Source organism: Aphis gossypii, unplaced genomic scaffold (assembly GCF_020184175.1).
Source record: "Aphis gossypii isolate Hap1 unplaced genomic scaffold, ASM2018417v2 Contig00279_ERROPOS119640, whole genome shotgun sequence".
Lineage (NCBI taxonomy): Eukaryota > Metazoa > Arthropoda > Insecta > Hemiptera > Aphididae > Aphis > Aphis gossypii.
In genome coordinates this window covers 1-13,990 of record NW_026083052.1, presented here as the reverse complement: position 1 = coordinate 13,990, position 13,990 = coordinate 1, and the positions used below count along the sequence as shown (strand labels likewise).

The 13,990-nt window shown below is 29.6% G+C and overlaps 2 protein-coding genes across 3 annotated transcripts; both read right to left on the bottom strand.

Annotated features, from left to right (window-relative positions):
* Positions 1–7,653: 7,653 nt before the first annotated feature.
* LOC126553602 (uncharacterized) lies at positions 7,654–8,529 on the bottom strand. Its single transcript, XM_050208748.1, has one exon. The coding sequence runs from the start codon at positions 8,527–8,529 to the stop codon at positions 7,654–7,656; it is 876 nt and encodes a 291-aa protein (XP_050064705.1).
* A 4,202-nt stretch (positions 8,530–12,731) lies between these two features.
* On the bottom strand, positions 12,732–13,950 carry LOC126553601 (uncharacterized). 2 transcript variants are annotated; one of them, XM_050208746.1, is made up of 3 exons: positions 13,718–13,950; positions 13,284–13,559; positions 12,732–13,198 (listed from the first exon to the last, which is right to left on the bottom strand). In XM_050208746.1, the coding sequence occupies exons 1-2, from the start codon at positions 13,879–13,881 to the stop codon at positions 13,286–13,288; spliced, it is 438 nt and encodes a 145-aa protein (XP_050064703.1). In that variant the 5' UTR covers positions 13,882–13,950; the 3' UTR covers positions 12,732–13,198; positions 13,284–13,285. The 2 variants fall into 2 exon arrangements, with proteins under 2 accessions (XP_050064703.1, XP_050064704.1); XM_050208747.1 differs by having other exon boundaries at positions 13,138–13,224.
* Positions 13,951–13,990: the final 40 nt, after the last annotated feature.

The window sequence follows — 13,990 nt, the reverse complement described above, 5'->3', positions numbered from 1 at the left end:
ACCGAATTTTCTTGCCAGTGAAGTTGAGGAATGGATTGTCCAATGTGACAAAAACTGAAACAAGTGAAAATCTTAATGACGATCAGATTATTACCGCCGTTTTGGAAAATAACGGTGAAGAAACTGTGAACGAGGACTCGGATGGTGATGCTGATGAACCCCCTACCCAGATTTCACACACCGATGACAAGAATGCTTTTGATATTGCCCTTCAGTACATAGAGCAGAGCTCAACCTCAACACCTATGGACATTTTGTGGATCAAGAAATGGAGAAATATTACAGCTAAGTCTAGAATTACATTCTCTAAACAAAAATCTATAACTGACTTTTTTTCTAAGTAATTTATATTAAAATAATACATTTATACAATAGTACATTTATATGTGTAATTATTTCTGAATACAAATAAATTTAATATTTAATTCTAAATAAAAATTGTCTGTATATTCTGATAATCCGACCTTTTTCGCGTTCCGACCATATCTCCAGTCCCAAAGGTGACGGATTAGAGGGGTTCTACTGTAGATTCGAATTCATAAAAACGTTATCTTTTAAATTTTTACCAGTACCGTAATACTTTTTATACTACAATTTATATTTTTTAATATTTTTATATAGTTACAATTATACAGTTTTTTTTACTACAGTTTATATTTATATATTTTTTAATATATTTATACATAGGTATACAATTACAAATGTAATAATTAATATAAAAAGCGAAAACAATATTTTTAACCTACCTGTAGTAGTAATTATGTAAATATTATTACAGACAGTTCTAAGTCTGTATAAAAATGGGAAGGGAAATATTGTTTAGTTTTTAAAACATACGAGACGTATTTGCTATGCAGTACTTATGCGCAAAAAAAAATTGGGACGCAACTAGTATGAACCCGAAAAATAACCGGGACGCAATTAGTATGACCCCAAAAAATACTTGGGACGCAATTCGTATGCAGCCGCTGTTTTTGTGCTATTATTTGTAGATATTTTAAATTTCTAATTATTTTAGTTTTTTTAATTTTTTTAATAACAAGAATACAAATAAAGTTACCGGTTTGAGAACTTAAGGTTTTTTTTTATTTAATTATTAAAAAATTATTGGTTACTACCAGGCGCGGACTGTGACCCAATTGACTGACTATTCTGAAAAAAAAAGTCAGTCCCTACCTAACGTAAACCATAATCAACACCTAGCGTACAATAACATTTTAACTTTTCATACTTTTTAGTTTTAAAATTCATCAATTAAATAAAACATGTTTATACTTTTGGATACTGTGATTTAAGTTTAATTTTTCTTTTTACTGATGTTCTCGAAAATAATTTATAAAAAGAGGTTTTATATTGTTTAATAATATGAATTGAGAAAGAAAAAAGAATTAAAAAAGAGGTTTTATATTGTTTAATAATATGAATTGAAACAATGAAACATTGTTTACATGAATAAAAAAAATACCTGCAAACCAATACTAATAAATTATATTTAACTATACAGTTCATATATAAAATATATCTGTAGCATCTATAGTAATTACTAATAAATTAGAAAACAAATGCAAAAAGTAACATTTTATTAACACATTGTCATAACATTAACATACAATTATTAATCTTATATTATAATAAATTATAACATGAATATTAAATTTAAAATGAATAATATTATAACTAACTTAGGTCTTTAGCCGATAACATCTGTTTTTCATCAATTATGAAGACTTTTTTACTATATTTAGTATTTCTTTTAAATCAATAGCATCTAATATATTTCTCTCTATAGAGTATAGACATTAACACACATGCTTCAAGATGGTCTTAATTTAAAGAAGACAATTATATAAATACAATACACGTTGGGTTATTTTGTACCGGCCCATTGACTATAATTTTTTAATATGACATCTTCCCACTGTGCAAATACATATTAGTACATTGACCCAGTAAATCGATTTTTCCCAATGATAAATTGATAACTGACAACTTAACTTGAGGCTATGAGAGCAAAAGTGGCCTAACCCACCAAATTTTGAAAACGCAAATATCGTTTTTTTTCGGCTTATATATTTGACTCTAGTGGTGTTTGATGCAATATAAAATTTAGTTCACAAATATTCCGCTAGATTGAAGCACTTGGCCTAACCTAAAAAAATGTTTTTATTGGTCGAAATGAAATGCAATAGTGGCCTAAGCCATACAAAACACGTGCATTTGATAAGAGTTCTCGCAATTTCGCGCGCTCCCGTCTAGTGATATCTATTATCTATATTTCATTATCTTAACTACATATGTTTTCATCTATTTTATATATATTTTCATCTATTTAGCTTATATTTTGTTTGTGAGCAAGTTTCCATAAACATTTTAAAGGTACTTTTTGCAAAAATGAACGCCGACATCGAGAAAATATTTAATGGTAAGTTGTAATAAATTGTATAACAATAAGTAAGCTTGAATAGTTACCAGCAATGGTTAATTTTTAATTTGTATTAAATAAATGTAAAAAATATGCGTAATATATTTTAACAAATCGCAAAAAACTATAAAATAATAATTATACACACATTTAGGTACTATTCAACAAAAATATTAGAATCAATAAATTATTTATTTTAAAAATTAATTTAGTAAATATTATTATACATTAATTAATTATCCAATATATTAAAATTTTACCTTAGGTGATTAATGAAGTGTTAATTTATACATAATCGAAAAAAAAATGTAAAGATATTATTTTAACGACTGATTAAACTATTATTATTTTAATTATCTTAGTCGTATTGTTAAATAGAACTGTTACAACATGTATAATGTAGGTAATATATTTTATTCATCAGAATGTGTTTATAAATTGTATCTATCTGAAAATTAGAACACAATATTGATTTTTTAGAAATTTTGGGAAGCGAATCAGATATTGATGGTGATTTTAGTTCAGGCAGTGATTCAGATTTTAATCCAATGGTTGTTGAAGAGGCTAATGACTTAAATGCTGAGTTTATGGATGGACTTGAAGTTTTTGAAACAGAAAATTCTGCAGAGGTTACAACTAACTCATTTTCATTAAAATGTAGAAAAAGAATGCGTAATGAAGAGAACTGGGCACGTAATGACAGGAAAAAAAAACGAAATATGGGACTGGTTTATTTAAATACTAAAAACGTTTTGGTCAATGCAAAAACACATCAACTTATTGACAAATGCTGCAGTGATCATTGTTACCGACAGTTAAGCGAAAATCAACAAAAAAAGATTTTCGATAGTTGTTATAAAATAGGAAATTTTGACTTACAAACTGCATATTTATGTGAACTTATTAGTGTAAGTGATAAAAAGTGATGTTATTCTACAAGCATTGAATCTCGAAGAAATAAGTCAGGGTGGTATCATCTTCCTGACACTTCCGGAAATCAGAAACAAGTTTGTAAATTTTTTTTTAAAAGTACACTTAAAGTTTCAGATGGTAGGATTTCGAGGGCTTTGGTAAACAAGCCTAAAGGAGAAACTCCTCCAAAGGATAAAAGGGGTCGCCAAAGTTCTAAAAACAAGACGTCAGATATAAAAGTAAACGAAGTAAAAAATTTTATACATCGATTTCCTAAATATGAGAGTCATTATGCGAGGCACAAAAGTCTGAATAGGCAGTACCTTTCACCAGATCTCAGTGTGGGAATTATGTATAAACTGTATAAGGATGAGAAACTAAAAAATGCTGTTAAACTAAATATGTTTAGGAAAATATTCAATGAAAATTTCAATTTACATTTTCATGCTCCAATTTCGGACTCTTGTAGAAGGTGTGATTCGTTTAAAGTTAATATTATGGCATGCACTAATGATATAGAAAAACGAGAGCTTGAAACAGTGAGAGAATTGCATCAGAGAAAGGCTGAAAGTGCTAGACAGAAAATGCGCGAGGATGCAGAAATGGCTAAAATCGCTAACCATAACTTAACAGCTATTGCATTTGACTTAATGAAAACTCTCCCAACGCCAGTTTTGTCAACGGGAGTGTGCTATTACAAACGTCAACTATGGACCTACTGCTTCGGGATTCACAACCTTGCGACACAAGAGGCGGTTATGTATATTTGGAACGAGTCTATCACATCTAGAGGTTCACAAGAAATCGGGTCGTGCCTGATGCACTACATAAAAATTTTTGTTAAAACTGAAAAACTTATCATGTACTCGGACCAGTGTGGTGGGCAAAACAGAAACATTAAGCTTTCATTAATGTGCAACTATACAACTACAAGTCCAGAATTTAAGGTATCCTAAATTGATCATAAATTTTTATGTAGTGGACATTCCTACCTACCTTGTGACCAAGATTTTGGATTGATCGAAAAATCAAAAAAATGCTATCCAAACATTTACATTCCCGATGACTGGAAAAGTGTAATAACAAGTGCAAGGAAGATAAAACCATTTACAGTTGTTGAAATGTATACTAATGATTTTTTTTTCATCCAAAAGTTTGGAAAATAATATTACAAGAAGGAAAATGTCTAAAACTAAAGATAAAGTGGAATGGCTTAAAATGCAATGGCTTAGATTCGAAAGCTCTCAACCTTTCAGTTTGAAATATAAATATACAAACCAAGAGGAGATAGACTTTGATGAGCTAGACTTAAAAAAAAGAACATCTCAAGTAATAACTAGCTTAGAACTTTTACACCCAACTGGTAATTGTATAAGGGTAGAGAAGAAAAAGGACCTTCTAGAACTTATGGCTTACGTCCCTCCAGTACACCACGCTTTTTTTCAAAGCCTCAAGACTTCGAATGAGGTACCAAATGACGTCTTTATACGTACACAAGAAGATAGCGAGTGAGAAAAATTGCTTTCACTACGAAGTACGTACAATTTTAAACTGTTTTTTTTTTAATTGTTTTTAATAATAATAAATTGTTGGAGTATTCATTATAATTTTGTTTTATTTTTATACCACGAGACTGTGATTTATATTACTTTAAAAATTGTACTGTTTTCAAACTAAAGATCTATTTTAAGTTTTATCTTATGTATTTTATTTTATTTTACTTTTATACCGACTGATTTATATTACTTAAAAATTGCATTGTTTTTAATTTTTAGTGTAATGATTTCTTTTAAATTTTGTCTTATGTATTTTATTGATATTTATTTTCATCATAATATTATTTTACTTTTATACCACAAGACTGTGATTTATATTATTTAAAATTTTGAAATATGTAATTTGTTGAAGTTTTTATTATAATTTTATTTTACTTTTATACCACGAGATTGTGATTTATATTATTTTAAAAATTGTATTGTTTTCAAAGTAAAGATTTCTTTCAAATTTTATCTTACGTATTTTATTATTATATATAACTTTTATGTATCAAGTTGTGACTTAATATTTAAAAAAATAAAAAATAAATTTTATTTTATATTATCTAATTACGTCATATTGCGGCCTAACCATCAGCCAATGCATCAATGCTATACTGTAAGAGTGGCCTAAGTCACATTTTCTCTATTTACTATTCAAAAATTTGCATGTGTAAGTATCTTGATGAAAAAAAATTCAATTATAATTGTTAACTGATAATCACACTTCTTAACAATAACATAATTTTATGAGAAAAAAATCATCGAAAATAAACTTAATAATAAAACGCATATAACTCAATTACGCACGCTAGTCAGTTAGGCCACTTTTGCTCTCATAGCCTCACTTGAATGTTCACATGTTAATCGATTTTAACTTATCCTACAATATAACATTAAACTTTCGAAGTCAGGAGGTATGGCAATCCGCCGTACAGGTGGATTGCAGTATTGTACTTTCGGATATCGATTTACATTATGAGATGTCAGATGACTGATGACTGATGACTGATAGCTAGACACTCAAATACCTACCGTTTTCGCTAAATACATTTTTTATATACAAAAAAAACCGAGCATGCAACGGGACACGGTATTATACCGGTTTAGGACTGATACAAATTGACAATTACCATTTTTTGAATTTATTTAATTTTTAAATACAAAAAACTAAAAAAGAACATCCAAACCAAACACCCGTAATCGAGTTTTACCGGCCTCTAATATAACTATTAACTATAATAGTGTTATTGTTATCACTTATTAATAAAATTGTGGTGATAGCAGTGATAGTACTAGGCGGGTCGCCGTGTGGTTTATACCAGTGATACGAGAATGACTCCACGTGCGGCGGCGACACGACCAAGGATGTCGGGTTACCTTATGATAAACGAGTAGACACAGTAGACGAATGGTTTAAAAGGCAACAACTGATTTAATAAAGTTCAAGCATAACATACATAAGGCGGTGTCGACAATGACAAATAATTGGACACGAGGAATGACAAAAATTACAATACAATATATCGGCGACGTGCGGCGTCGGCGAGTTCGGTCGAGCGAGAGAGCGAAGGAAGGACGCTGGCCCGGCACGGTGACCGGTCGGCGTCGACTACGGAGGTGTTGCCAACCGTCTCAGCCGCGCTTATCACTACTGGCAGCAGCTATGTGGTGGTGACCCGCCACAGTACACTACCGTATCACCACAAAATTAACAACAGACCACAGTTCAGGTATATGGTTGAGTATAATTGATAAGATGTAACAATAAATTGTCGGCTAAAATACTGTCTGCTAAATTAATGTCAGCTAAAATACTTTCTGCCGTAATATTTGTCGGCTAAAATACGTTCGGCTGTAATATTTTTCGGCTATTATACGCGCTCCCTTGACTACTTACATTGAGACCAGAAATTATTATTACCGATTATGAAACTGCTCTAAGAGATGTCTTAGAATCCACATTTCCAGGAGCCCGATCTGTCGGTTGTTGGTTCCATCATAATCAAGTAAACAACAATTAGTAATTAATTATGTATCTACTTACTATGACTTCCTAATTTGATTTGTTTGTTTTACAAAGGCCGTGTGGTAGAAAATTAAGAAATTGAACTATTTAAATTATATTAATAATAATGAAAATGCATTAAAATCTATACGATTGTTGATGTACCTTCCACTGTTGGGATCAGTACTTTTTCCCGACATTCAGTTGCCCGACATCTTAATTGCCCGACACCATTTTCCCGACAATACATTTGCCCGACATTACATTTGCCCGACACTACATTTGCCCGACATTATATTTGCCCGATACTACACTTGCCCGACAATATCAAATTATATTATGAATAAATAAATTTCAATAAAATATTATACTACACCATGTTATTTACAAATTAATCTTACATTTAAAATTATACAACTAATAATAACATATTTCTCTGACATATCAAGTTGTATTATAAATAAATATGTGTCAAAAATGATTTAAAATTTCAATAAAATATTATTTTATATTATAAATATGTGTCAAAAAATGATTTAAAATTTCAATAAAATATTATTTTATATTATAAATATGTGTCAAAAATGATTTAAAATTTCAATAAAATATTATTTTATATTATAAATATGTGTCAAAAATGATTTAAAATTTCAATTAAATATTATTTTATATTATAAATATGTGTCAAAAAATGATTTAAAATTTCAATAAAATATTATTTTATATTATAAATATGTGTCAAAAATTAATAATAATAAAAACATTATAGGTACTTTTTACAATTTAATGTTATGAGCGATTCCCCTTAGAAATGATAAATTTGATCGATTTCCTCTGTCATTTATAATTATACTAATACGTTTTTCTCTTTCAGCGTATTCTCTGCGAGTTGGAGTATGTGCCCTTCCACGAATTATATCTTCGGTTCTCCGTTCAATTTGAATTTGCTCTTTTTTAATTTCATCAATAATTGTGTAAATACCAACATGACATTTTCCAACTATAGTTTCAAAACGTCTGTGCCAACCTTCTACTCGATTTTGAGTTCTAGGAATTCCTAATTCCATTCGCTCAAACACGGACCAAAATTTTGGTGGAAATAAAGGAGCTGTGCGACTTACATTACCTCCTCTCATTACCCTTCTAATTCTACCATGCACATAATTATTTTCAAACCACTGCACTATTTCAGAAGCTTCTTCGGGAATAGTAGATTTCAGTTCATCGAATGCACCTGGTATTTCGGTGGGTGGAAGAAAAGCAAGAGCAATAATTTGACGTAGTTTCAAACTAAATTCTTCATCTTCTCCATATTTTTTACTAAGAGAATTTGCTTGAATTTGACGCCATACACTTTGCCCTAAATGAAAAAGACAACCTATACAATTAGAGTCAGGATATTCACGTTTTGAAGCATTTATAGCCGCTTGCTCAAAATCAGTTAAAATAAATTGAGGGTTTAAATCTAATTCATTTTCGGCTGCAAAATCATTTAAATTTTCAAAAAGGCGAGTATAACATTCTTCTGTTTTACTAGTCATTAAAGCATACACGAGAGGCAATACTTTTGCATTTTCTCCTGTTCCTACTAAAGCATGGATTGTATATAATTGTCGAAAAAGTGTCGGAACAGTTTTAAAAGTACCGTCCATGATCCAATATGAACTTTTTTTCAAATATTCAACGTTAGATTTAGTTGTAAACAAAAGTATTCTCTCATTGTAATGGCACATCTATATTGTCAATAGAAGTTGGTTGGATAGGTAAATCTTTTCTGCGTACTCTTTTTATAATTTGACGTAAAGCATGATTATTCGGTAACGATGGTTGACTTAGACTAGAAACAGCATTGGTTTCAACTTGTATTATTTGTGCAGGCGTGTCATTAGTCTCACAAGCCTTTCGTTTCAAATTATGAACAGCCGTGATAATATCTTTTCTAGTAGCATCGGGGCTATGGTTGTGCTCTTTTTTATTTCTTAAGTTATGTTGTCCATTAATTAAAATGGTACAAGCATAACCACCACAATGGAGAGTTTTTCTCTTTTCGCAGCACCAATAATATAAATCATCTCTATTTTTGTCTTTTGTCATTATATAACCATCGACAACAAGTTTTATACCACCTCTATTTGATAAAACAGTTTCACAAATCTGTGCCATTTTCCGATTTATATTAAAAAAAATAATTGAAATAAAATCAAACTGGATAAAATCAAAATTATAATATTTTTAAAAGAAAAAAGTAGAATTCGTACTAAATGTGTACCTATAACGGCTATAACTGTACTGTAGGAACTGAACTATCAAATGTCGCATTAAAAACCTACGGTAATTTTATTTGTCTATCGCAGTATCGCCTATCGGTTTATTTGGCAATTAAAATCTTATCGTGAATAGCATTATAGTTCGTGACCGAAAACGCAATATCATTTTACTTATCTTACTTTTTCACGCATAGAACGATATCATCCGCATGATAAAATATACGTCTGATTTTGGTTTTTTTTTTAATTATTGTATATTAATAAATAATAATAATAATATGGATTGTATATTAGTATTACGTACAGTAAAAATATGTAAAATATATTGTCGGGCAAATGTATTGTCGGGTAAATGTAGTTGTCGGGTAAAGGTAGTGTCGGGTAAAAGTATTGTCGGGCAGATGGTGTCGGGCAATTGAAGTGTCGGGCATTTGAGTGTCGGGCAAACATATCAGACCCTCCACTGTTTCCAGCTCATGGTATTGAAAATGGATTTCTATTAATTATGGCATTTGCCCGAAACCATCCAGTTAATTTAGACAATTTGTTTAATTATTATCAAAGGTAATTAGTATATCTAATTACAATATATAATATATATTTAATATACCTACACTCAAATTATTAAAAATAATAAAATATATATACATAGGTATGTTGTATATATAGAATAAAACACAAAGAAAAAAATTATATCCTTATAATTAAAATATTATATTTCAAACTATCATATTTTATTTTATATTCCTACTTAGACATTGGTTAAGTAATGTTGGTCCAGAAATTGTTTCTATGTATGGACTACCACGCAGAACTAACAACAATATAGAGTACACAGTACATACATGCACACATACACACTACATAGTACATACATACATACTTGCCTACACAGATACTCACCCATATACAACATGAGTAATTAGATTTAAGCCTAATATCTATTTGGAAATTCCTTCAGCGCTGTTCTTATGCAAGTGCAGTATATGAACAGAGACAAAGAAATTGGGACATAAATAATGATGAAGATGCAGAGGAACCAATTTTAGATGATCCACAAATGAATATACCACTGGTAATGCTACGTGAGCCAATGGATAACATTCCTATTCCAGTACCACAGGAGAGGGAAGTAGCCGAATTGCCTTTAGATGCTAATAATGATCCACAAAATGCAGAAAATAGGTCATTATGTATGGTGTGTATTGAGGGAACATTGGAACACAATGAAACAAAATATATAGTTATTCCATGTGGACATGCTTGGATATGCCACAACTGTATGATTCAGTTATCAACAGGACATAATGCTGTTTGTCCTATATGTCGTACTGATCAGGTGTCTTTTCAGCGAATTTTCTTTTCTTAAATTTTTTCTGGTTGCTTTTGTTGATTTTTTAAATTTATTTTAAATACATTATCTAGATGTTTATTTAATCTCTAACATTCCATTATATGTATAAAATACATTCTATTATTCAACTGTGTGAAATTTAAAATATTTAAAATAAGTACCTATTCTGTATAAGTATAAATATAATTTAAAATTAAAAATAAAACAATATATAATACATACAATGGACCCTGGTGTTTCTAATACTTCAGAGTATTTTTTATTATGTTTTTCACCCGTAACAACTGAGAAAGGCTCACTATAATCAAATTAAATATATATTTATAAGTTACCTAGGTACTTTAAAAATATTAATACTCTTTTTTTTATTTTTTAATATTGCAGGGAACAAGTTCTTTAACTCTTTCAGGCACAACTAAAAAAATTGTTATGACACAGTTATACACCCATAGTTTTACTTATTATAGTTATTAATTATTATTTACTATGGATAAATTACTGAATTCTATTTATAGTAATTATCTCCTATTATGGTATGCAGATTTAAAATATAATTATACTGTACCTAGGTACCTAGTCCAGTGTTGTAAAGTATTTGAGTAAAAGTATTCAAATATTTTTTTCCGTATTTAATACTTTTTTAAAATATTTTTTATTTTAAAGTATTTGAATGGTATTTGAATTACTTTTTTTTACTATTGAATACTTTTTTTTGTTCCATTAATTCTTATTTTGTTTTTATTTGTAATCTGGGAATTTCTGTTAAATAAAAATACCGTACGGTATCGTCATGTATCAACGTTATAACAATAATTATAATATAATACAGGTACCTACCTATTATTTTAATCATAATTAATTTATGGACAATTCTATATTGCCATATATCGGTTTCAGGTTTCGTCCATTTATAACTTAATTAAATATTTTTTTCTCCACAAAATAGTTTATCGTCGACATCGCCTACAAATTTATATTATAGCAAAAAAGAACAAACATGACAGATCGGCACTTTGAACAAATAATGTTTTTATAATGCAACAGTCAAATTTTTGATTAATATTTATAAATACCTAAAAATGAATTAAATATTTTTTGTATTTAAAAATTATTTTACATACTTTACTATAGATAGTATTTGGGTGGTATTTTAAATACTTTGTTTTAATTACTCAAATACTTTTTAAAAGTATTTTTTACAACACTGCTACCTATCTACCTTAGCTGGCGCCTGGCACAGCCTTACAATATCAGTTAGTAGAGTTAGTAAGAGTTAAAGGTATTAGTCGCCGTAATGTAACTAGAGAATACTATTTATCGTGCAATAGTGAACCAAAGCGGGTATTTCAACAGTTTTTATTAAACAATTTGGATATGACACAAAAATGTTAAACTTATACACTTTCAAAGCAGTACCCTTCAGGAAATTCGAAAAAAGATAGACGTGATTCAAGACGTCCAAAAAATAAAACATCTGATGATGTTATGGCAAATTTTTATAAATGTATAGAACAGCTCCCAGCGGTACCATCACACTATAGCCTAGCCTCAACGACTAAGAAATATTTACCGTCAGAGTTAGGAAATTGCTCTAGATTATATAAGCTTTAAATTAATTTTTGTAAATAAAGTAACGGTACTATCATAAAAAAAACACTTTTCAATCAGCTGTTGAAAGAAAAATATAATATCGGTTTTCGTGTCCCTAAAAAGGATAAATGTACTTGGTGTTGTAAAATTGAAAATATTATTATGAGCCGACAACTGAATGAATCCGAAGATACAAAAAATCAACTTCATTTGTATGAAAAAGAAGAATGTAAGTCTGTTTTTGTTCGATCAACTGATTTCAAAGTGTAAAGGGAATTTTTCTTGCTCGGGTTTTGATTTACAGAAAGTATTGAGTAGCCCATTAGGTCAAAATATGAATTTGTATTATAGTAGGAAGTTAAGTTCTGATAACTGCACCATTTACAAGTCGGGAACGCTAAATGCTTTTACTTATTTATGGGGAGAAATAAACGGAAAAAGAGGATGTAATGAAATTGTGACATGTATATGTTACGGTAAATGATGAAAAATAATATTTTACGTAATTTACCGGTAAATATCGTAAATATCCATTTTGAATTTATATGAGTAGATTTTTATGTCAATTACCGGGAATTTACGATAAAAAAAAAGTGTGAGTGTGCTTATGACCGCACGACTGAAGTGAAACTTCTTTCGCTCTATTTATATGTATATATATGAATGTGTGTGTGCAATATATACATGTATGCACATATACATATATTAATTTCCTACAAATATTTAAATTTATTTTATGTTTTCATTAGTAAATTAATATTTTTGCATAGATCTTTTATTTTTTTTCATTGTTTTATTCGTTATTTTCATTATTGGGTACATCAGTAATTACTGTGGTTGATTGTAAAACCGAGACAATAGGCTTATGATACGAGAAATACGATACATATATTTTAGAATTAAAATTAGACAGAAATCTTGAAAAAACTGCATCGATTGTTGTTCCGTGCCTTGTTGTTGGCTCATTACGGTCATTATTCATTTGTAATTCTAATGTATCTCGTAGAAAGTTTATCAAGAGTTGTCCATCTTCGGATGCGAAATTGATATTGAAATCTCCTGCTAAGATTAGTGGCAACGTATGATAGTTTTCTCCTAATTCTTCAGAACCTACTCGACCATAAATCATAAGTCTTCTGTATATAAACTTTATGTTATTATTAACTGTATTATTGGGCGAAATGTAAACAACTACCATTATGATGTTTGTTCCATCGTCCAAAACACATTGAGCAGCACATATATCACCAATTGATGACTGACCAATATCAACTTCACGAATATGTCGTAATAGAATATCCATGTTCGAAGTTGATTGTTTTCTGATGGACCAGCACTTTGAATATCATCTGTAGCAATTTCAACTATTGCATCTAGTTCCTGTTGTTGCTTACATTGTTGTTTAAGCAGTGCTTTTCGTGCTCTGAATTCTCGACCACGTTCTGCAGAAGTTTTTGGCGCTTTATTTAACCTATAATTCCATAATTTCAGTTGTGTAAATGTATTAAATTATTATTAGAATTATTAGTATTAATACCGCATATTAGTAGAGGGAGAAAATAGTCAAGGACAAAGCAACAATGCATATGACGCTACGACGCTAGTAACTGGTTTGAGATGCGTACTCACCTTCGTGATTCATTATCAATTGATTGGGTCTCACTAGGTTTAAAATCTTGTCTTGAATCTATTGTCACACACTTTTTATGCACAATTTCCGTACGTAATTTCTTCTTAGTTGGTGGTCCTAAAGCACCGCTTTCATACTCGGAGTCTGTGTCACTTTTCTCCATAATTTGTTATTATTTACCCGAAAATAAATAATATATATATATATTATTTTTTAAATAATAAAAAATTGTTACTATGGTTACGCCTGATCACACTTTTCGTAACGCGTTC

Bases quoted from the DNA above. Each gene is read 5' to 3' on its own strand.
- LOC126553602 (XM_050208748.1), bottom strand. From the start codon at position 8,529: ATGGACGGTACTTTTAAAACTGTTCCGACACTTTTTCGACAATTATAT.
- LOC126553601 (XM_050208746.1), bottom strand. From the start codon at position 13,881: ATGGAGAAAAGTGACACAGACTCCGAGTATGAAAGCGGTGCTTTAGGA. The intron at 13,560-13,717 runs GTGAGTACGCAT...ATGGAATTATAG, and splicing joins ATTGATAATGAATCACGAAG to GTTAAATAAAGCGCCAAAAA.